The sequence below is a fragment of the Electrophorus electricus genome, chromosome 22 (assembly GCF_041902795.1).
Source record: "Electrophorus electricus isolate QZ-2024a chromosome 22, ASM4190279v1, whole genome shotgun sequence".
Taxonomy (NCBI): Eukaryota; Metazoa; Chordata; class Actinopteri; order Gymnotiformes; family Gymnotidae; genus Electrophorus; species Electrophorus electricus.
In genome coordinates, this window is record NC_137518.1 from 1,848,619 (window position 1) to 1,872,500 (window position 23,882).

At 46.2% G+C, this 23,882-nt stretch overlaps 1 protein-coding gene across 8 annotated transcripts in view; it reads left to right on the forward strand.

The window, feature by feature from the left end:
- LOC113586340 (band 4.1-like protein 1) overlaps positions 1 to 23,882 on the forward strand; it is a 60,251-nt gene that overhangs the window by 34,234 nt on the left and 2,135 nt on the right. For 3 of the 8 annotated variants that reach the window (XM_035520223.2, XM_081705185.1, XM_081705181.1), the window contains exons 4-26: positions 2,207 to 2,311; positions 3,828 to 3,870; positions 5,006 to 5,081; positions 5,642 to 5,860; positions 7,657 to 7,744; positions 8,456 to 8,608; positions 9,446 to 9,543; positions 10,370 to 10,545; positions 11,085 to 11,296; positions 12,246 to 12,263; positions 12,908 to 12,943; positions 13,156 to 13,305; positions 14,663 to 14,749; positions 14,892 to 16,697; positions 18,645 to 18,695; positions 19,151 to 19,471; positions 19,991 to 20,119; positions 20,762 to 20,875; positions 21,409 to 21,456; positions 21,983 to 22,078; positions 22,467 to 22,547; positions 22,743 to 22,859; positions 23,225 to 23,882. The exon at positions 23,225 to 23,882 is cut by the window's right edge and continues 2,135 nt beyond it. In XM_035520223.2, the coding sequence (XP_035376116.2) occupies positions 2,207 to 2,311; positions 3,828 to 3,870; positions 5,006 to 5,081; positions 5,642 to 5,860; positions 7,657 to 7,744; positions 8,456 to 8,608; positions 9,446 to 9,543; positions 10,370 to 10,545; positions 11,085 to 11,296; positions 12,246 to 12,263; positions 12,908 to 12,943; positions 13,156 to 13,305; positions 14,663 to 14,749; positions 14,892 to 16,697; positions 18,645 to 18,695; positions 19,151 to 19,471; positions 19,991 to 20,119; positions 20,762 to 20,875; positions 21,409 to 21,456; positions 21,983 to 22,078; positions 22,467 to 22,547; positions 22,743 to 22,859; positions 23,225 to 23,230 (4,230 nt within the window). In that variant the 3' untranslated portion in view covers positions 23,231 to 23,882. The remainder of the gene's footprint in view (positions 1 to 2,206; positions 2,312 to 3,827; positions 3,871 to 5,005; positions 5,082 to 5,641; positions 5,861 to 7,656; positions 7,745 to 8,455; positions 8,609 to 9,445; positions 9,544 to 10,369; positions 10,546 to 11,084; positions 11,297 to 12,245; positions 12,264 to 12,907; positions 12,944 to 13,155; positions 13,306 to 14,662; positions 14,750 to 14,891; positions 16,698 to 18,644; positions 18,696 to 19,150; positions 19,472 to 19,990; positions 20,120 to 20,761; positions 20,876 to 21,408; positions 21,457 to 21,982; positions 22,079 to 22,466; positions 22,548 to 22,742; positions 22,860 to 23,224) is intronic. The other 5 variants (XM_081705182.1, XM_081705183.1, XM_081705184.1 and 2 more) reach the window with 5 other exon arrangements.

Here is a 23,882-nt window from a genome sequence, read left to right on the forward strand (position 1 = left end):
CTGCTGCGATGTCTAGCTCCGTGATATTCTGACAAGACAAAAGTGTATTACAGAACACTGTAAACACAAAGCAGTCTGTATGGTATAGCACGATGCACTGGAACACAGTACCAATGACAACAGTGGCTAAAAAGTGTAGAAAAGGCTTCCCTGCACATGTTCCTTTCAAACAGCACCCTGTACGGCTGCTTCATTTTTACGTTATGCTGTCGAAGGACACAGGACAATGTCGACAAACTGATACTACAGTACTGAAGGTGGTGTTGTCTGTCAGAATGTGATTTTACAGTTCTTTCAGTTGAATTCTGTTGTGGCTATGACTGATGCCAAGGTCAGCTTCTTCCACCAGTACACAAACCCGATGTGCATGGTTAGGGTGCAAGATTTCAGGCAGCCTGACATGAAATGTTACGTTTACATGTTAATGCTAAACATCCTTATCAGAGATCTACCAGCAGTGCTGTATTACAGTCCACTATGTAGTGATGTAAATACAGTAACATGGTGGTGTGAAGTCTTCATGGTGTTGTGAAGACTTTAGGTTACATATATGTTGTCATTTGTCTGGACGCTAACAGCTACTATGGTTGCCCAGACTCTTTCGCATTGAACCATGGTTGGCCACGTGCTCTGTGGCCTGGATTTCATCTGTGATGGTCCTCCATTTATCCTTAAACCTTTTCCTCTGCCTTGCTGACGAATATTTTTCTCCTTTGTCCAAACCAAGAGGACTAACCTGTTGCCTATTTATAGTGGTCACCCCTCCACTGTCTCAGTGAAGAAATTAGGTGTAAGTGTTTTCACGCTTGAGAACTGGGTGCAGGCAATTGGCCAATTAGTGTTCCATTTTGAATTTCAGTGTTTAACAAACTATACAAAGGAGAGTTTTAGTAATTGTGTGTAATGTGTGAAGCGTGGGTAATGTGTGAACCGTGCGCATTGCTTTTGCAAAATGTGTGTTTTGAAATTGCAGACTGATTGCAAGTGTGCTTGCAACACCGCAGGCTTGGTTAAAAGATTTCATGCACTACAAAATGGTTTCAGTAAGTGTGCCATAAGTGCCAGTGTTTGTGTGGTCCCGATCAGAACAAACCTGCAAATGAGCTCTTCTAGGAGTGGCTTGCTTCGTCTGATGAGGTCATTGTACTTCTGGTACAATTACGCAAAGGTGATAAAATTGTCAGCATCCAACAAAGTCTGCCAATGTCACCAGTGTGATGTAGTGAAAAGATTCAAAGCATCAATGAGCTTTTTTTGTCCTCACATCTAATGAAGCAAAAGGAGGAGAACTTCTTTTCTCTCTAGCAAGAGAGCTGCAACACCCTTCATCAGTTCCCATGACAACAGCCGCCTAGCTGTCACTACAGAAGTGGCATCAGGAGCCGGAGCTGTAACAGCTGAGGCAATGTGTGTGTGTGTGTGTGTGTGTGTGTGTGTGTGTGTGTGTGTGTGTGTGTGTGAGTGTGTGTGTGTGAGTGTCTGTGTGTGTGTGTGTGTGTGTGTGTGTGTGTGTGTGTGTGTGTGTGTGTGTGTGAATGTGTGTGTGTGTGTGTGTGTGTGTGTGAGTGTCTGTGTGTGTGTGTGTGTGTGTGTGTGTGTGAATGTGTGTGTGTGTGTGTGTGTGTGTGTGTGTGTGAGTGTGTGTGTGTGTGTGTGTGTGTGTGTGTGTGTGTGTGTGTGTGTGTGAATGTGTGAGTGTGTGTGTGTGTGAGTGTGGTGTCAGTGCCAACTGGCCAGAGCACGTTGTTCCTCACTCTGCACCTCTGGGAAGCAGAAGGTCAGTGTTGAGATACAGCAGAGTCTGAAGCTGTGATCACCATGGAGAGCTTCCGCAAGCCCTGGCTTTTAGTCGTTATGGACAGTGGCTGCATTCAGAGGTGGTGATGTAAGTGACCCCGTTTTGGCAGTACGGTCTCATTAATGCGCCATCCACACTATGTGCTGGGTAGTGATTACTGGAAATTGTATTATTTTTGCTGGTGAACATTGTTCTTTAGATATCATACAAAATTGAGAACATAATGGTCTGGATTGTGCTTGTGCCTATGTTGTGTGAGTGTCCTCAGAGAGGTTTATACTCAGCCTTTCTGTCTCTATCCCCACAGATAGAGCTGCATCTACCCAATGTTTTGCTTACTGTGCTGCTCTGGAAGTAAGCTCCTTCTGGAATTGCATCTCATTTTTTCTTGTCTGATTTTGTCTACAGAAGCACTGCAAGGGCCAAGCTCTGATGGACGTAGTGTGTGAACACCTCAACCTGCTGGAGAAGGACTACTTTGGGCTGACCTTCAGTGATTCAGATAGCCAGAAGGTTAGAAAAGCCTTTCAAAGTCAAGTGTGCTTATACTAATATTACATCTATTGTAATGTGAATCACATGGACATTAACGTCTGAGGAATCAGTAGAGAGCAAACATGCATTCAGGAATGCAGTGCATTTAAAAGGCTCATTTATTCACTGCAGGATTTTGGGTCCTGAGGGAACAGGGTAATTGTATTCTGAGCGAGGCAATTTTGGGCAATTATACCATTTGCAAGGACTTCTCCAAGATTCCAGTGGCGCAGCCAGGTGTGGGTTTTTTTGACCTTTTGGAAAAGCCTTAGTCTGTAAGGGTGCTTGTTTAATGTCGACAAACTGCATGGTACTATATCATTTTCTGTCATTTGTAATACTTCCGTCTGGAGCGCAGACAATTCAGTATATCAAATGATACAATCCTACGTGGCACATTCACATCAGCGATAATCCATCTTTTTTGCTCAGTGTGTCTGCCACGACATTCGAACGGAACCCAGGCGATTGAAACACAGTTCCGCAGCCATAACATGCAATTTCTCAGCCCTCGCAACGTACTAAGGCCTCCTGATGTTGCAACTGCGACATGTGACTGTGTTGCTGAGGAGTGGTAATGAACACTTTGGTCACCGGAATATTCCGGTAGAAAGCGGTGGAGAGAGAGCCAGGCTGCTGATTATTTGGCCAGCCTTCCAGGAAATTCAGGCACATAATAGATGCTTACTGTGCATGGGGCATTTAAGCCCACTAATGAATCACTAAAGCTCTGATTATGTTCATGTATAGCGTATTTAGCTGTGCAGGTCTAAACCTGGGTGTGCATTGAAATCATTGCCTGGCACTATTCTGCATGCGCTGAGTAAGCAGTGAAGGAGAGGCTTATGAAGGTCAGTGTGTTAGCTGGACCAAGGCCAAGTCCACATAGTATTAGACCAGGCTGGGGGATGCTGGGAGGAAGATTAATCTGTGGGTAGTGTTTCTAATGTGGCTGCTGATGTCTCCTGGGTAATGGGGTAAGTGTTTTGGCTTTTTTTCCTGTAGCCTTTTTGCTTTCTCGTTTAGTAGAAGCTGGGAAAACGCCGGCAAACTCCTCTCAGCACCTCCCTGTTCCTTCTGTCGTTACTCAGTGTTAAATGCTGACCGAATTTGAGCTGAAAGAGTGACTAGGCGGAAATGGCAAAGAAACCATTGCAAACAAAATCTTTATAAAGGAAAAGTAGTCACTGATTATGTTGATTGGCCATGATCTACGCTGATAGACCAAATGTACTGGAGTGTGGTTTGAAAGTGCCGTGCAGAAAAAAAAAGAGCAAAAAATCGCAGATGCATTCTGGGTTGCATTCATTCCTGCCTGCTGAGTACCCTAGTGGGGGCAGAGGAGAGTTGCTTCTGCCTTTCAATTAAGGCATGTGTGGAGGCAGCACTCCAGCAGAAACACTCAGCGCAATTACCGGGAGGCGATGGAGGACCGGCAGTGTGCGCCTGACATGTGGCACAAACACTGGTGTGCATCTTCGTCTCTGTCTTGCAGAACTGGCTGGATCCCTCCAAGGAGGTCAAGAAGCAGATAAGAAGTGAGTGCATGAGAGTTTGCAGTTTGATGAACGTGTTGGCACCCACACACACACACACACACACACACACACACACACACACACACAACATACAACATGCACACACAACATGCACACACATACACCCATACACCCCAAACATACACACACACACCCAACATATACAACATACAAACACACACACAACATACACGTACAACATACACAAACACACACACGCACATACACGTACAACATACACAAACACACACACGCACATACATGTACAACATACACAAACACACACACGCACACACACAACACACACACATTCACATACAAATACACACATTCACATGTGCACAAAGACACACAACATACAAACACATACAAACACACACGCACACACACACACACACACACATCCACATGTGCACACAAACATACACAACATACACACATAAATATACACATTCACATAAACATTTAAACACTTTATTTAGGTTAATATGTAAGATCAAATGCTCATAACAAAATCCAAATACTTGTTGCCATTATGCAATTCAAGCTTCTGTAATTCAGCCATTACGCATACAGGTACCTTAGTGTGGTGATAAGACACATTATGTTCTTAGCGTTGCTAAACACCCCTTTACCTGATGGCAGTTATGATGGTAAGATGTTTTTCAACATAGCCCTTCAAAATTCAGTGTAGTGTTTTAGAATTCACAGATGCCACAAACGCCATTTTCCACACACCTACCCCCCCCCCCCCACACACAATAAGCCTTTATTTTTGTTGTGTATTTCTCAGCTGTGAATAAGTGAGCTCCATTCATCCTATATTAGCCTTGCTGCGAGAATGATTAAGCAGTTATTGAGGTGTGGAAAGTTCTCTCTGACCTTCATGTTAATGAACTTGCAGTGGTGCAGTGGGTGCTGATGGGTTCTTGGAGTGTGTGTGTGGGGGGGGTTCTTTAGGATATATCAGCCCCTGAGCCTGTATGTGAAATGTACTAAACGTAGTTTAAGATTCTCTCACCTGTGTGTGTGTGTGTGTGTGTGTGTGTGTGTGTGTATGTGTGTGTATGTGTGTGTATGTGTGTGTATGTGTGTGTGTGTGTGTGTGTGTGTGTGTGTGTGTGTCTGTCCTCAGCTTCTCCCTGGCATTTTTCCTTTGCTGTCAAATTCTACCCTCCTGATCCTTCTCTGCTCATGGAGGACATCACAAGGTAGGACATGGGCGCTGCACACATCTTCAGCCGGTCTGCCTCTGTTTTGATTTGTCATTTTAAGATAGAAACATAGCTGGATTAAGAACTTATTCCTGCATCAACGCTAATTACAAAACCTTCTCACAATATTTGATCAGTCTTTGTGAGGCAGTGTTGGGTCAGTCCAGGGTTCAGGTTATGATTCAAGGTCCAGTGTAAATGATGTTTAGATTTACCTTTGCCAGCTCGGCTGACAATAACTGATCAATTTACACACAGATTTAATTAACTAAACTCTTAATTAATTATGTATTAGTGAAACAGAACCCAGTCCTTTTGGGATTGTTCTCGTTTTCTGTGTCTTGTCTTAGTTCTATTAATTTGCTCTCAGTAGTGTCAGATTTAACAGGCTCCTCCCCCTTTGTCCTGCTCCCTGTCCCGCTCCCTGTCCCGCTCCCTGTCCCGCTTCCTGTCCCGCTCCCTGTCCCGCTCCCCGTCCCGCTCCCCGTCCCGCTCCCCGTCCCGCTCACTGTCCCGCTCCCTGTCCCGCTCCCTGTCCCGCTCCCTGTCTCTTGTAGGTACTACCTCTGTCTGCAGTTGCGAGGGGACATCCTGTCGGGCCGCCTGCCTTGCTCCTTCGCCACACACGCCCTGCTTGGGTCGTATACTGTGCAGGCAGAGCTCGGTGACTACGACCAGGATGAGCACGGCTCCGACTACGTCAACGACTTCCGCTTTGCCCCCAACCAGTCCCGTGAGCTGGAGGAGAGAGTCACAGAGCTCCATCGCACCTACAGGTGGGTGAACCGCCAGGCGTATCACACTTCATTGTGATGAAATATGACAAAGAAGTTACTTTAATGTTAGCTCGAGGAGGTTATCAGAATTCTCCCAGAATTCTTAAAATTAGAAAAATGCTTTTTGATATATAATTTAATAATAATTCCTAGATCCCAGCGGGTCATAGTTTTGTATGGTTTTATGAAATTTTCTCAAATTAACTGGTATGAAACAGATTTGTTATGGAACAGATCTCATATGGAAAATACAGAGTTTGTGGTCCTTCAGCACCACTCATCCCAACACATGCTGACACACTCCATAATGTTGTTAAGCATCTGTCATTTTAATTTGTTCTGAACCAGTGCCAACTTACTTTCTGAATCCCATCTCATCAGAGAGTTGGTAAAACCCACAGTCTGGGGCCCACAGTCCTGCTGTGTCAGAGTCAGTAAGGCCCACAGTCTGGGTCCCACAGTCCTGCTGTGTCAGAGTCAGTAAGGCCCACAGTCTGGGGCCCACAGTCCTGCTGTGTCAGAGTCAGTAAGGCCCACAGTCTGGGGCCCACAGTCCTGCTGTGTCAGAGTCAGTAAGGCCCACAGTCTGGGGCCCACAGTCCTGCTGTGTCAGAGTCAGTAAGGCCCACAGTCTGGGTCCCACAGTCCTGCTGTGTCAGAGTCAGTAAGGCCCACAGTCTGGGTCCCACAGTCCTACTGTGTCAGAGTCAGTAAGGCCCACAGTCTGGGGCCCACAGTCCTGCTGTGTCAGAGTCAGTAAGGCCCACAGGCTGGGTCACACAGTCCTGCTGTGTCAGAGTCAGTAAGGCCCACAGTCTGGGGCCCACAGTCCTGCTGTGTCAGAGTCAGTAAGGCCCACAGTCTGGGTCCCACAGTCCTGCTGTGTCAGAGTCAGTAAGGCCCACAGTCTGGGGCCCACAGTCCTGCTGTGTCAGAGTCAGTAAGGCCCACAGTCTGGGGCCCACAGTCCTGCTGTGTCAGAGTCAGTAAGGCCCACAGTCTGGGGCCCACAGTCCTGCTGTGTCAGAGTCAGTAAGGCCCACAGTCTGGGGCCCACAGTCCTGCTGTGTCAGAGTCAGTAAGGCCCACAGGCTGGGTCACACAGTCCTGCTGTGTCAGAGTCAGTAAGGCCCACAGTCTGGGGCCCACAGTCCTGCTGTGTCAGAGTCAGTAAGGCCCACAGTCTGGGGCCCACAGTCCTGCTGTGTCAGAGTCAGTAAGGCCCACAGTCTGGGGCCCACAGTCCTGCTGTGTCAGAGTCAGTAAGGCCCACAGTCTGGGGCCCACAGTCCTGCTGTGTCAGAGTCAGTAAGGCCCACAGTCTGGGGCCCACAGTCCTGCTGTGTCAGAGTCAGTAAGGCCCACAGTCGGGGTCCCAAAGTCCTGCTGTGTCAGAGTCAGTAAGGCCCACAGTCTGGGGCCCAAAGTCCTGCTGTGTCAGAGTCAGTAAGGCCCACAGTCGGGGTCCCAAAGTCCTGCTGTGTCAGAGTCAGTAAGGCCCACAGTCGGGGTCCCAAAGTCCTGCTGTGTCAGAGTCAGTAAGGCCCACAGGCTGGGTCACACAGTCCTGCTGTGTCAGAGTCAGTAAGGCCCACAGGCTGGGTCCCACAGTCCTGCTGTATCAGAGTAGTAAGGCCCACAGGCTGGGTCATAGTGTCTGGCATGGGGCTGTGGAGCTTTGTAGGCCCACACCAAGCTCACTGTGCCTTGCGAGAATGGAAACAGAACCCCTGGATTGTGATCTATCACCAGTGTTGAATGGGAGATGCCATTGCTAATTTTATCTTGCATTTCAGGGGCATGACACCTGCTGAGGCAGAAATGAACTTCCTGGAGAATGCTAAGAAGCTGTCCATGTACGGCGTCGACTTACATCACACCAAGGTACCCCCGCCAAAGTTGGGTCGGAATTTTGATTTGCGGTTCTGTTGTTTAAAGGAAACCAACGATGCTGTGCGGTGCTTTAGGATCTGACACTTCAGATTCACAATTTGATTTACCACCAACTTTATTAGAAACTATTAGAGGCACCTTGCAGAGTACCATTAGACTCTATAACCCATCTGTTGCCATAGATACATTGTGTTTGACTTCCTCCACCTCTTCATCACTGACCGCAGGGCTGTAATTGGCTGAATGTTTTTGGATGGCAGGTGCTGATGTGTAAAAAAGCTGCAACACGGCTTTGCCTGATACATTCATACCAGCGCAACACCCACTACTATGCCATTGCTAACGTCAGTGCAACTGCTGTTTTGAGTGTACCCTACCACTCAAATGAAACCCACTCAGTAGTGTTAGCAGTGGTCCTGTGATCACAAACCAATCAGTGAAGAGTGGGGTAGAAGTTAGGGCTGAACCTGTACATTGCAACTAATAGCTATGATCTGCAACTGGACACTAGTAAAATGTATCTATAAGAAGTCCAGTATGTCCAGTAAGTTTACAAAGGTACAAGGCATTATGTGGAAGTATATTTCTTAAATGCAGTTTGAACAGATAATACAAACTGGCTGTGCACATGAACCATAGCCATCACGTGCCTTGGGTCCATTGCACATTCATCTTCTCTGTTCTCTGTGATCCATATGGTAGGATTCCGAAGGGATCGACATCATGCTAGGCGTTTGTGCCAATGGCCTACTGATCTATTGCGACCGCCTGCGGATCAACCGCTTTGCCTGGCCCAAGATACTCAAGATCTCCTACAAGAGGAGCAACTTCTACATCAAGATCCGGCCAGGAGAGGTACTGCTCCTTTATCATCTCCCTTCTGCCATCGGCAGAGCAACCCGCACTCTGTCAGCAACCCGACCACAGGGAGCTTAAGGGAAAGTTTTCTAAGAGAAACAGCCAACCGCTGACCTCAACATACGGCAGCTGCTAAAGAAAGAAAAAAAAAAGTGAATAAAAAGTTTGATTCCTTGTTCAGTCAGCCCTGTTTGACTGTGCTTGGAGGGGAAGAAATGATAATTTATTCAGCTGCTTATGCATTAACACCACGGATGTGCATACCAATAAGGCTGGGGTGAATTGGTGGGTGACCTCTTCGATTTGCGAAGGTCCCATGGGTGGTTCCAGACCTCCTTTCCCCTGGTGGGTCCAGCTGCTGGGTCTGGCCCAGCACGGAGCATTGGAGTGGCAGGCCCGCTGAAGGCACAGAGGGACCCTGTGAGACCCTCACATAAAGGGCTCCTTCAGCTCGGCCCATGACAGCTGCATCCGCGCCCAGAAAAGTGACGAGGCGGACCAGTTTAGAGCGCCTGCCCAACACCCCTGTTTATCTCTGCTGCCTGAAAAAAAAAGGCTGGCGTTCGTCTTGTAGCTCGGCTCAGTTCAGCGACCTCTCCCACGTATCATAGTACGGGAGCTTAAAACCGCCACTCATCGTAATTAGACCCCGAAGCAGTGCGGTGCGTGTTAAATTAGCAAAGGTATCCAAGGTTAAAAAGTATTTTAAACAGTACAAAACGACCCTCCCTAGGAACTTCTTATGTTTATGTGCTTTTTTGTGGTTTTGCCTGCTGTCTGTAGCAGGAATGAAGTCACTATGTGGACTGTGTGTCTCTTGTCTTTCTGTAACAGTATGAGCAGTTTGAGAGCACCATTGGCTTTAAGCTTCCCAACCACAGAGCTGCAAAGAAACTCTGGAAGGTGTGCATCGAGCATCATACCTTTTTCAGGTATTCCCTTCCAAGCAGTATCCTTCAAACTGGGCTCACGGTGATTTCGCCGCGCCTTTGTCGGCACTCGCTCACTTCTCCGTCTTCACTGAGTCTTTGTCCATAGTCTGGTTGTCAGGATCTCAGCCGGCCTTGGTTGAGCTCCTGGAAAAGCCCAGGTGTGGTTAGGCCGGGGTCTGTGAGCTGAGCCCTCCGCTGCCCACACGGCCCGGCGTTCAGCTCTGTGTACACGCATGCTCTTCCTCAACTCGAGTCCCTGGGATTGTGATGCCCATTAATAGCACTTTAGTTTAAAGTTTCATTTAGGACTGTAATAATAACTTTTATTTGTTTGTTGAGCGGCTTAAAAGTTAAAAGTATCTTACAAAGTGCTTTACATGTAGAAGAATACATAAGAAAATGAAAGCAAAACAGGTGAAGAAAAAATGAAAGGCAATAAAACTAAATCACGACAAAAAGATGGAATACAAGGAAAATTTAATAGATAAAATACAATACAATTGTAGAATAATTTCACTAAATCCCATAAGAAAGTGCATTTCAAGATCTTCTTTAAAACTGTCATTCAATCAATCAAATAATCAATCAGTCAGTCTGTAGATGAAGAGGAGGAATGTTCCTGTTCTGCTTTAGCAGTAGAAGAATTCAGATGTGATGTTGTCTACATGCTTCTCTGCAGGCACTGTAAACAGCATCGAGTACCTTTCAACTGAACATCAATGATCGCTATTATTGATAAATAATTGATTTTGATTAGCATTTTTGAGCTCTCTGCCCATGTTAACCTTTCTGTGTGTCTGTGTTCTGTGACGTTGACTGGTGCCAGGTTGGTGTCTCCAGAACCTCCCCCCAAGGGCTTCCTGGTGATGGGCTCTAAGTTCCGTTACAGTGGGCGCACGCAGGCACAAACGCGGCAGGCCAGTGCCCTGATCGATCGGCCTGCTCCTCACTTCGAGCGCTCCACCAGCAAGAGATACCTCTTATCCCGTAGTCTGGATGGAGGTGGGTGCACGTGCATTTTTAATCACCACTTTCTCCCTCTAAGCCATCCATTAAAATCGAGAACCTTCCAGAGTCCCTGGTTTCATTTCGGTTTCAACCCTCAGCAGTACCTTTGTTCTGCTAGCAGCTGATTAAAGCTGTTGAATTAAAAATGAACTGGCCAAATAGAGGCCAAATGGGCCAAACAGAAGTGCAGCTCTGAGGCTTCGCAGAGGTAAAAGACCATCTTTTATGGTCGCCAAATGCAAATTGGCCACATTGTTGCCAGTGCTAGCCTGCAGCTTGACATGATAGGTATGTTTGTAGGTGCTTTTTTCCCACCTGGAGTGGATAAACAAATCCCCAGCTTCAGGAGTGACATAACTGAGCGTCCAGGGCCCAGATATCCACAAGCGCAGTAGTGCCAAAATAATCTGATATAATATATATCACATATATAATACTGCAGTCAAACTTTGGAAAAGAACTGATCCCGCATCAGCAGTAATACGTGGCATTTTATGGAGCGCTGAACCCTCTGTTTGCTGTGGGTGTTGTAGAGTTCTCTCGTCCGCTGTCCACCATGGGAGAAGCCCCTGATGCCCTGTCCCAGAGAAGTGATACACAGGGTCTCCTAGGAGACGAGCAGGAGACAGAGCAAGACCTGAGTGTTGACCAGGACCAGGACCTAGACCAGGACCAAGACCAGGACCAAGACCAGGACCAAGAAGAACACAGTGTCACCACTCCTACTAGGAGGAAAGAGATTAAGGTAAGGCCTGCTTTGAAAGGACAGAAGACCCTCCTTTTTTCTCATATTCATAAATTTAAGAAACTGTTCAGGAAACAGATGCTGGAAATGGAAGCATGTGTACTGTAGATGTAATTTATTAAATCTACTTCATTAAATCCACTTTTAAATGTACTGAAGCTTAGCCTTGATGTGCCATGCAGTTCTCCACAGTCTGAAACCGAAACCCTGTCTGTCCTGCGAGGACATAAGGAGCTTGGGTGGTAAGAACAAGCAGAGTGGGGTGCTCTAGTTTACAGCAGGGCGTTACCTAGTCGGGTGGGACTTCTCCCAAATTTCAGTTATTGCTCAATTTCTTCTACTGTGCTGCTGTTTCTTTCTTGTCACAGTGCTTTATTTGGAAGAGCTCTGCTGGAGTTTGCTGGAGGTTGTAAACCTTGCCTGCCTCTTATTGTTCTATCCTGAGTACAAAGAAAATAAATAAACCAGCGCGAATGTGTATATTTAGTTTTTTTTCCCCAGGGGGTTCTTTTTATTTGCTTTTTATATGTTTTTAGTTTGGTGGTATTCATCATATTAGTATGTTTTCCCCTGTGGATAATGGAGAATATCTTGGCACCCAGCTGCTGAAACCCAGAAAGCAAATTAGCAGACCAGGATCCGTTCATAACTACCTCAAAGAGAGAAGGAGCTTCATCCAAAGTCCAGGAAACCTATGCTGGATGTGTGTGACTGGAGATTATTATGAAGCCCCCATCCCTAAGCCCAGTGCTAATAACTTTCCTGATATGCTTGTCTATGACTCTCTGCTACAGCGGCTGAATTTGTCACCACTAATTCGTCCCTGTCTAGTTCGTCCCTGTTTAGACTGGCTCTTCACAGACTTTCCCCTTGAACCCCTCCTGCGCATAATCCGCCCCCTTCGGCTCATCTCTGTGTTTCTTTTGTTTGACCCCTTTGCTGGCAAAAGGAGGATGCCAAGCCGGAGGTATCGTACAGCGCCGTAGCGATCAGTAGCTGTCTGTGGCGCCATTCCTCTACATGTGTCATTGTTATTGTCCCACCAGTCACATACCATACAGGCATACGATTACAGTACATGTGCACGCTGGCATATTTCACGTGGAGCTTTGCCCATTAAGGCCTCATTGTTTCAAATGCATCATTCGTTTAAATGTGCAACCGTCGGTGGGTGACATGCCGCCATTCCAAACCCCGCGGCATTTCAGCATGGCAGAAAAATTAGGCTCATGCCCTCATCCACCACTGTGGATTAGAAAACCACTGAGACTCGGGAGACACAGACTTATTGGTGGAAAGCCTTTTAGCCTTTTTCAAGCGTTGCCTTTTATAATTTTTCATCAGGCTGCATGCGGGCAGAGTGGGTTTTTATTCTCTCGCTGCTCTCTCTCGGTCGTCTTCCGCTGTGCTTGTGTTTGTCATCTCTTGCGGGTCTTCCGGTCAGACCTTCTTTTATCCTATACCTGTCTTTGTGTGTTCATATCTGCGTCCCGAGTGAGCTCTCTCTCTCTCTCTCTTTTTTTTCTTTCTCCCTGTGACCTTGTATTCTCTCTCCTCTTCCAACACACCTGCATCTCTCTAACCTGTCTTTCCTAACCCATGACGTCTCAGTCGGAAATGGAGTCCACCCCCCGGCACAAGCAGGAGGTACCCGTTACTCCTTCCTGTCCATGGTCCTCGTGTTAACATAAAGTCCATTTGCGTAGTGTCACAAAGACGCTTCCATTCCACAGCGGGGACGTTTCCTGCGCCTTAAACACCGTAACGGTTGCTCGTGCTTGCGCTGTTTCCAGCTACAGCTCTCCAGCCGACCCTGGTGATGCTCAAATTTACCTCTCCTCTTCTCCCTTCCTCTGTAGTTCCTGGATAAGTCAGAAGACATGCTGCTGAAGCACCAGGCCAGCATCAATGAGCTGAAACGAGCCCTCCGCGAACCCAACAGCAAGCTAGTGAACCGGGAGAAGCGGCTCTCAGGGAGTTCCCCAGGCACCACCCCTGAGAAGAAGGCTGTGAGTATGGGTTTACGGTGGTGGGCTAAGAGCCCCTCTGCAGCAGGGTGCTGGTGGTCAGGGGCTGGATAGCCTTGTGATTTGACTCAATTTTGTTTTGTTACAGAGCTGACCATTATTATTAAGCGTACCATGTTGCCAAATGAGTGGATGTATAATTATTATGGGAATGTGTAGTTGATTCCGTTCCATTTCTTTGCTTGTGGTCACAACCAAATGCGTTTCCTGTCATTGCATTTTGATTAAGAGCAAAATATGTTACATTGTATATACAATATATATAGTATTAAGTTGTTTCTGTGAAACTGCTTTTCCTGTGCTGAACATCGGAAATGTTGAGGCGTTCTCTGTTGGCCAGGGTTCAGTGCTGTGTTTATCTTCTGCTGTTTTCCACCAACCATTACATGCTTTTCTCTTCAGACCAAAAAGGGCTCTGAAAATGTTTGTGCGTCAGACTTGCTGTCACATGAAAAACAAATACAGTGATTTCATGGCTGTGCAACAGGGTTGAACAAGTACAGATTGTGAACAACCTAAACTGCTTTGTGTCATTTACATTGAAGTTGATATAATGTCCAGTTCCTCGTGCAAGAAAGTTCAGAAGCTCTCGTGAGTTGTTCAAGGGCATTTGAAAGACAGGGCTTCATTAATTTTGCATGAAGGATTTTTACTGCATCCTGCCTTTTAAAGACATATCATAATCTCTGCTCTGTCACATTGATTAGCTGCCAAGGTAATGCCCCAGTCATATCAGACAACAATAGACCCATGGGGATGGAACTGAATTGAATCTCATTCAGTTCAAACTGTTAAGATCAGATAACGTTTTCCACATTTGGTTTAGTCTGTTATTTATGACTCACCTGTATTCATGTAGTCTATCAACTTGTGTTTTATCTCCTCACAAAAAAGGTTTGCACCAGATCACATATTGCACAACGTTAGGGTATAGAGTATTATTATCTGGTGTGCCTTGATGCCTGTAATATATGTTTTACCTTATGCTGGAAATCAGAGCTCTATATTTAGAATAATTTTCAATGGAAATTTGAAGTGTTTGATCTTTAAATTGTTTTGAATATAATATTGAGTTGAATGAACATCTAACTGCCAGTTGCCAAGGTTTCAGGTTTTTCAGAGTAAAATGGCTCGGCTGCGAAAATTTCAGTTTTTTTTTTTTTTTTTTTTTTTTAAGCATGAATCTAAGTGTTTATTTGTCTGTAAAGGCTTGTTTTCATGAAAACACCCAATGGAGTCTCCAGTTTAAGTTTGAATTTTGAAATTTGCATGTTCAAATAATGGTTAATGACCTGTTCTCCACTCTGACCTGCTGGTCTTGGCAATGACCAACCATCAGGAGGCAGTTGGAGCAAGGGGAAGGCAACCTGTTAACAGCCTTTCTGTGGAGGGCTTCATCCAGAAGACTATGGTGACGTCTCCAGAGGTTGTTTGCTTGCAAATATATAAACTCTTGTGAAATAAACCTACTTTTTGTCTGATTATACCTGCTATATTTTGCTTTAGAGAACTTATTTTGGCCCTTGCAACAGCAAAACTAACAATTTTCCATCTGTATCAACACATAGGGCTCTGAGGAGTGGGTATTGATTGAAAAAGAAAACACTTACCAACAAGACTATGAAATGGAAGAGAAAGATAAGAGGAGAGCCCACATTTCTCCAGCTCCTTTGGTCATTGGAGCACAATTGGAAAGAAAGATGATACACATCGAGGTGATTCGAGAAGACGGTGAAGAAGTCCAAATGGAGAGTTTTCAATCCCAAAAGGTAACACCAAAAGATTGGCCTTCTGAATCCAAGCAAAGGAAAGACACAGAAAAGAATAAAGTACCAGAGTCCTCACCTAAACATCTGACAATGGATTCCACTGTGGGCAAAGAACAAACATCTCCAGAAAAATCTTCAGAAGAATCTCCAGAAAAATCTGCAGAGCCGTCTCCAGGAAAGGCTGCAGAGCCGTCTCCAGAAAAGGCTGCAGAGCCGTCTCCAGAAAAGGCTGCAGAACCGTCTCCTGAAAAGGCTACCAAGGCATCTCCAGAAAAGGCTGCAGAGCCGTCTCCAGAAAAGGCTGCAGAGCCGTCTCCAGAAAAGGCTGCAGATCCATCTCTCGAAAAGGCTGCCAAGGCATCTCCAGAAAAGGCTGCAGAGCCAGAAAAGGCAGAAATGTACACTTTCAAGAGAGGGGTGAAAGCGGAACGACATTCAAGCAAATCTAGCAGGGAGAGAAGGCCGCAGAGTCTGAATTTGGGTATTTCACCAGATTTTGTGTATGAGACAAAATCAGAAGAATCAAACATAAAGCTGGAGAGTGATGAGTCGGATGAAGACAATAACACACCAGGGAAAGAGGCGATGCCAGCCAGCGAGTTCAGCTCAAGAACAGAGAGCTGGATGGAGCCGATGCCTGAGAAGATAAAGGAACATATAAACACTGTGTCAGATGTAGCTCCAGCAGGGCTGCTGAATGAAGAAAAGGACAAGGAGCTGAACAAAATCAATGAAGATGACGAACAAAAGCCTATTCAAGAAAAGAGAGTGTTTGATGATGCCAAACATAGAGCACAAGATCAAGAAAAGAAAGCTTCTGTTGAACAGCAGGAAGCCTCTGACTCGGTCAATGGTCCGGTCAAAAATGAGCTTGAGAGAAGGTCCGAGGTCCAGTTTGAGATTGCAAAAGTCATCATGATCGATAACCGTGAAAATAAAACAGAGCCTGATAATGACAGCAAGCAGAAAACGGTATTCCTTCACGAGAAGAAAATCAGTAACATTGAACAAGAGAGTGCTGAAGAGGCCACAGGAAGAGCAAGGGCCACAGGACACGGTCGTAGAGAAATAACAAGGATCGTCCCATTGAAATCTGAGACAGCAAAGAGCCAAAGGTACAGAGATGACACAGATATTGGGGAAGAGTCCGAAGTGGTGAAAAGACAATTTAAAAGATACAGCATGAATGAATCCTTAGAGAGGCAGTTTGATTCAAATAGATTTGACTGCAGAGACACAAGCTCCTTGCACATTTCTTATACATTCACCAGAATCAACAGAGATCAAGATGAGTCAGTGTTGTCCACGATAGATCACAACATCCCTGAGCAACAGACAACAAGCCACAGTGAGCACTTCGTAAAAGCAAAGGTTGTTCAGGATGAGGAAGAACCGAAGCTCTCCAGCAGAGCAGAGTGTGAAGATCTCCGCCAGTTAGCTGAAGGGACTGTGGAGGCTCTTCCACTCTCATCCAGGACCCCAGGGCTCCAGAAGAGCGCTCCTCCAGCTCCTCCGGTCAAAAGCAAGAAGGCCAGAGAATCCGGACTGATCCTTCGTGCTGCCAGCAGGGAGCCGGCACCGGAAGCCGCTTGGAAAAAACACGGGGTAACTCCGCACGGCCACTTCCGTTGGAAACGAGGCATCGCATGAGCTTCCGACCGACCCACACATCCATCATTTCCCTTGTTTTGACTTTGAAATTTTTTTTCCTTTTGTCTGTGAAGAGAGGGGCTGGCGAAGGCCGCTTAGCTTTGGCTGTTTTGTTTTTTCTTTTCCATTTTCCATTTGGAAGTCCTGTCTAGCTTATGGGTTGAGCGTGCCCCCACACAGAGGTCCACGCGCGTTTGTATATCCCTGCAGTTGGTCTGTTGCACCAAAAAGCTCCAATATAATCTGTATGTGGCCTTTTTCTGGAACGGCTCCTCTCTTCAACTGCAAGCCGTGGTTTTTCCTTCCAACCGAGTATTTGCAAGCTCTGAGTTGTGGAGGTGTTGCGAGGAAACCCAGGCTCATGCACGCTGCCATGACTGACGTACTCAGGACTTCTCTATGCTGTTTGCTGCAGACGCTTTATGTACAGAAGAAGTCAGTGAGTTCAGACATGGCTCCCTGAATATTCAACATTGTGTTAAAGACTATATGGAAATTTGCTTGGTTTGCCATTTCTCATTCATAATGTTTCTGTAGGAAAACAGTAATGCTCATTTACATTTTAAGCCTATTATTATGTAGTGAATTTGCATGCCTAAATATTGATGTAAATTATACAAACCAAACATTCAACAGATATTTGGCCATTGTTTACAATGAAAAATAATTCCGAGCAACTGTTTTTTCTAACAGTGCATTATGTGGTGATCTAACTCATAAAGACAAATGTTTACTGCATGAGGATTGCATAAAAATCACTATTACACAAACGTGTGCATTTACAAGACTGAAAAAGTAGATGATTCACATGGACCAGCTTGGTTCTTCCTCCTCCGTCACGCACAGATCCTGATGAATCCTCATGCTTGCATTAGGCGCAAACAGATTTTTTTGGTTGTGGAATGGAAGGAATTTGAATTAGACGGAGATCTGACGGTTTCGATCTCACCTATCGACTGGGCCGAGGTCTAGGGACACATTGGCATGCTGTGAGAGCAGAGCGTGAGGTGTGTGTGTGTGTGTGTCAGCACTGAGAAGTGATAAGCACGTGAGAGCAGTCTATTCTCACTGTGTCTGCTAAAGCGGTGTGGGTGCATAGCAGCCTTTGATTCACATTGATCCTGGCCACTCTGATTATCTGCCACAGGCCCTGAAGTGACTGGCAAAAGCTTCTGCTTTCACGACCGAGATGTAAAGTGCTCTTGTAAATTCACACAGTTTCGGTAGGAGCGGCTTCCACCGTTTGGCCGGTGGACGGCATTTGGAGCGTGCCCGATTTTATTATGAGTCCTCTACGGAAGCATAAACTCTGCTTGGATTTTTGTCAGTGCGGGATGTTTATGCTCCTGGTAACGAGTTTACTGTTGACATGGATATTACGCTCTACTTCCATTGGTCATCATGGAATATCACAGCACATATACCACTCTGGGCCGAATGCTGATTTCATTCTAATGCACTGTGATTTTTATCTGGACTGGAAGTAAATAAAACATCAGTTGGGCCCTGCACTCTCTCCAGTGAGGTGTTGTATAAAGATTAGCAATGATGAATGGTTCCAACATCTGCTTGGCAAATTATTTGCATATGAAATTTGTCATTTCAATTTTACATTTAATACAGAAACACGTGATTTTAAACTGAAGCCAGAGCTCTCTGGAGACTCGAAGGACACAAGTGATCTGCATAATATGAGCACCTTGTGAAGGTCCCTGATCCACTGGAATGATTTGAATACCTGATTGACTTGGATTACTGATTGACTTTTTTTTCCTACTTCTTGCTGAGCTGTTTACCTAACCCTCTGCCTGGCAGTGTGCATGTCAAAACGTGTCGTTCTGTTGGTCCTGTGCTAGTGGAACTAACTCAAGGTTGCTTTCTTTCTGCTCTCTGCCTCTACAGGAGTCTCTCTCCTCTCCTGCCATTCATGAAGAGACACTAGATGATGTCAAGGTCTCTAAAATTCTCTGGTTTCACGGCCATTGACGGCATTCTACCTGTTTCTTTTTTGCATGCCATTTTCCTAAGGGCACCGCCCCCAGTCACATCTCTTTCAGTTCTGAAATAACCGTCACGACTACTTTTCTGTTGACCCCCCAACACGCACTCATCATGTCCTCGGGACGTGCGGTTCTCTGTAACTGTGAGTGCGTTCCATTCCATTTCACTCAGGCTTAGACTGGGCCATACACCCCTCCACATCTAAATCTCATCCCTGCTCTGCTCTGTGAGCTATCACTCAGCAGACCGCTCTTCTGTCCATACCAAATTGCACGATCAACCTAAAGAGGAACCACAGCTCCATCTCCTTCCTAAGGCTTCAGCGTCTGATTAGCTGGAGGACTAACCCCACCCAGCGGTTCGCCTCGCTAATCCCACGCTGCTCCCCCCCTCTCTGCCTTCCACAGCGACGGCCGCCCTCCTCCGGCGAGGACGAGCGGGAGGCGGCCGGGCTCGCGCGGGACGCCTACCTGGGCATAGAACGCAAATGCTCCAGCATGACGGTCAGCTCCACCTCCAGCCTGGAGGCCGAGGCCGACTTCTCTGCTGAGCTGGGAGAGCAGCTGCTGGAGGGCGGAGCCGAGGACCCCGAGGACACCTCTGGGTTCTACCACTCTGCCTGCCCGCTAGGGTCTCACGAGAGGTTGCCCATGAAGGAACGAGTGCATGTTGGCAGAGCGCAAGGGGGAGGGGCACATGATGAACACAGCCAACAGGAAGTGGAACCTGTAAGCAGTCAATAGCTTCGCTCCATCTGCTCCCTACTGTGGATGGCATCTTCAAAACTCCCAAACATACTGCATCCTTGTTAGGACTCTTGTGTTGTTACATTTCCACCAACATTTTTTTTTTTTTTATCACATTATAAAAGTGTACCATTACTGTTTTTGATGTATTTGTTTTTTACGTTTCTAAGGTTTTGTTTTTGTTTTTTTTGGTTACCTTGGTCATTTGTTGTACATCCTTTAATTTCGTGTTTTTGTTTGATGTTTTTCATTACTTTCATTGTTATTGTTTGTCTTGTACTTTTAAACAGCATTCTACTCAGAGCTCCTACACAGCACTTAACTTTATATCCGCCTTTCAAATGCCTGCAGCCCGCACTGTTCATAAATAATGTATCATGCACTGTTCTGCTGGGATTACACTGAAATCAACAGCACTCCATATTATTCAGAAGTAATGGAAGTGAGCGCAGAAGTTCATACACTAAAGTAATGGCCCTGTAATTGCCCAATTCACTACAGCCACCTGTCGCCAGGAAAGACCCCAGTGCAGTGACCGCCGCCCACCTTTTGAGGAGGGGCGAGTCCCGCGCGGACTCTCATTCCACTGACTCTGAGGTGGTCCACTCTCCTGTGGACTTCCCGGATCAGGTGAGCAAAGATTGAGTTGTTAATTGGCCACAATTTACTGTCAAATGTATTATTTTTTTTAATCCAAGTATATCATATCTCATCACATGAGATTAAAAGTCTGTGAGCTTTATTGGTTTGGTGCTGTCATTGCATAATAGGCTCGTTTCAGTAATAATGTGTTACATCATGCACTCATTTCAGAAAGGGGAACGCTCTGATTGGTAACATTTTCCTACAACTGTTTCCATGTCACACTTGATTCGAGCAATCAGTATTTTCTACTGCTGCAGGATTACAGTGTTAAGGGAGTTTTAAGAAATTAGAAAATCGACAGGAAATTAGTGAGATAAAAGAAGGAAGACGATCCATTAACCTCCAGAAGCATCGCGTGTGTGTGTCTATGTGCACACGTGTGTGGTGGAGTGTCTGTATGTGTATGCCCCACAGGTGTCTTATTAAATTTTAATCACAGCATTCCCAGTACCATTCATCATGCTAGCCTGATGAGCTGCAGCAATTATTTTTAGCAGTTATCTATGACGCCGCACCAAGGAGTCTTGGCTAAGTTCTGTGTGTCTAAAAGCGAGTCGGGACACTCAGGGAAGGGACAGCTCTCAGATAAACCCTAGGTGCCCTAATGTGGACCCGTATGTGTGTCAGCAGCCCGTGCAGGAGGTGGGTGAAGCTGTGCGGGAGAGAGTTGGCAGTGATGTCAGCTTCGAGGAGATGCTGGTCTCCGGCAATGATGTCATCCGGCCCCTGCCGGGAGATCTGGTATGTTTCCCTCCCAGTCTGAGCTCAACACACCAGCCTCTGCTCGAGGTTTTGCATGTGCCAAAACATGCTTAGCCCTGAATAAATATCTGTCTTTCTTCTTGTTTATGTCTGTGGAGGCTTTACGAACAAAACGTCTCCAAACTTTGGTCGAAATCATGGTGCTTTTTTGGGGGGTGACACTGTATTGTTTTCTGTGTGAACGAATGGCTGTGCTGCTCCTATTAAAAGCCGACATCAGAAACCGCCTCCCTTGCTGATAAGTGACATGTTTCTTCCTTCTGGTGTAACCACACCGCTCTCTGCTGTCCACTGGCTTCAACTGCTGCACTTAGTAACGGTTCACCACTGTCATCTAGTGTTAAGATGCTGTCTTGCGCTTTGTGTGATAGCAGCTGCTTCCTCCTCAGTGCTGCTACTTCCAAATTAAAGTGTCGTCTGGCCCCACTGCGGCCTGTAACCCAATATGTGACATCAGAAATGAGGAACGTTTTTAGCCTCTGATCATACTGATTCTCTTCTGTGTGCTCTAGTTTCAGAGGGAGAGCAGACTGGGCGAAGCTAAAGAGAACGGCTCCCCTGTACGTGTACACACCACACAAAGGCCAAACGCACTGTGCAGATCCCAAACACGTGCCACACAAAGTTCAACACACAATGCTCAAAACCCAGACACGCCTGCAAAGTTCAAATACGCGTTGCACAAAGCCCCAAAATAAACCACCCAAAACCCAAATATACAGCATTCAGAGTCTAAACACTCAACATGCCAAGCTCAAACACACACCACACAAAGCTCAAACACATACCACGCAAAGGTAAAACATGCCATGCAAATGCCATATACATGACACAAAGGCCAAACACACCACCCAAAGCCCAAACACACTCCACCCAAAAGCCCGAATGCACCACCCAAAGCCCAAACATGCATTCACTCTACTTTAGAATCCAGACATTTTAGCAAAGGCACTGTTTACTGCTTAAGGTAATTCCTTAGCCAGAATCTTCCTGTTCAACAAGAAGCTATTGTGCTTAGCAGCAGTCATCTCTGGATGTTGTAAGAAGTCCATGTGAAAGGTAAACACTAACACTGGCTCTTTCCAGGTGAGAACAGGCAGCGTGGGCAGAGTCTCTCTTATATCCCCCCTCACCGTCACCAGTGAAAACGTTACCTCAGCAACAACAACTCAAGTCACCAAGGTAACATCCCTTGGGAACAAGCACGAGTTAGAAAACTCCTTTACATGTGGGGTTTTCAACCAGTGGGGTTTGCCCTAGAGGTGCCAGATCATGAGATTTTTACATTAAACACTCAACACTAATATTTAAACGGCAGTGAAACTGTTCTGCCTGTAATCGTAAGCGATTAATAATTTTTCCTCTAGAGGATGCTAGTTCAGAAAGATGTATGCAGACTGTTACATTAGGTAGTAGGACCATTAGCGTACTGGTGTTAGCATACTGATGCAGGGAGAAAGTTTCACATTCTGTGTAAAGAGCAGTAATCTGATGAAGTGTCACTCCGTCAGTGTGTGTCACAGTTCTTTATGGCCACGAAAACAAACTGTCTGGTGCCTTTTGTGTGCAGACAGTTAAAGGGGGATACTCAGAAACCAGGATCGAGAAAAGGATCGTCATTACTGGAGATGACGCTGTAGACCAGCATCAGGTAACAAAAAGTCAAATTTGAGTAGCCTGTGTACTTTGTTCTATGTCCTTTTGTGTGCGTGTCTGTGTGTGCGTGCGTGTGTGTCTGTGTGCGTGCGTGTGTGTGCGTGTGTGTGTGTGTGTGTGTGTGTGTGTGTGTGTGTGTGTGTGTGTGTACTTGCAGTAGAAACAGTGAAATATCATCCCCTCTTTTTAGGCTCTAGCCATCGCAATACAGGAAGCCAAACAGCAACATCCCGACATGCTCGTTACAAAAGCAGTGGTCGTCAGGGAAACAGAGTCTTCGGCCGAGGAGAAACACAGGATGTCCGAGGTGCATCCCAGCCTATCGGGACACGTTTCATTTCTCTTGTTTTACCCATAACAGAGTGCCCTGTAGTTGTATGAATCGGAGGTAAAATAAAGTGAACTCGTGTGTGCCACTTACCACACTGTAAAGTCCTAGTGCATTGATTTCTGCAGTGGGCTTTATAGAGGAAACTGGTATCCTGCATTTGGAATTGTTTTGGTATTTTACATTTCCATTTCCATTTATGGAAATTAGCTGACGCTTTTTATTTTAAAACCCTTATGCTCTTTAGGACATTTAGGAGGACATTTAGCATCGGTGACTTCACCCTGCATGGACCCAGTGTTATATTTATGTGTGTGTGTGTGTGTGTGTGTGTGTGTGTGCAGTCCTGATTGCAGATGGACGTCTTAAATCAGAGTGAGGAGAGAAGTCTGACCTTCAGTGGCCTCTTTATCCACCCAGCTGAGAGGCTAACCTATGCTACTGAACAGTACATACAACACACACCCGACCTGTGTCCAGCATCCCCATCAAGTACATACAACACACACCAATCCTGCATCCAGCAAGTCCCTTCAGAGTGTCTCCTAGCACCTTCTCTGCCCCACCAGACCAGCGTGACCCTTCACACTGTGTTCACGGAAGACCTCCCCAGTGCACTCGCTCTAAATCGGCCATCGAAATCACACTCACTGCTGCACATGTTGCCTAGCTAATTCTACTCACATTGCCACTAGAGTCACCTGCCTTGGTCTTCACCGCCGTTCTGCCCCTGAACAATATAAATGGTGACAAAGATTAAGGCCTTGTTGACCGTGTATCTCAGCAACTCCAGAACGTGAGCTCTGGAAGTGGCTGATGGTCAGAGGTCACGTGTCTGTCTCGTGCGCAAGGCCTCGTCCTGCGGCGTCAGCACAAGAGCCGGTTGCGTTTCAAATCCGTTTGGACGTCCACTCCGAGAGTACGATGGTTCGTCTCGTAACCCTATGGAGGGTGGAGGATGGTGGGTGTAGCTAGCAGGAGAGGGGAGGCAGGCGGAGGCAG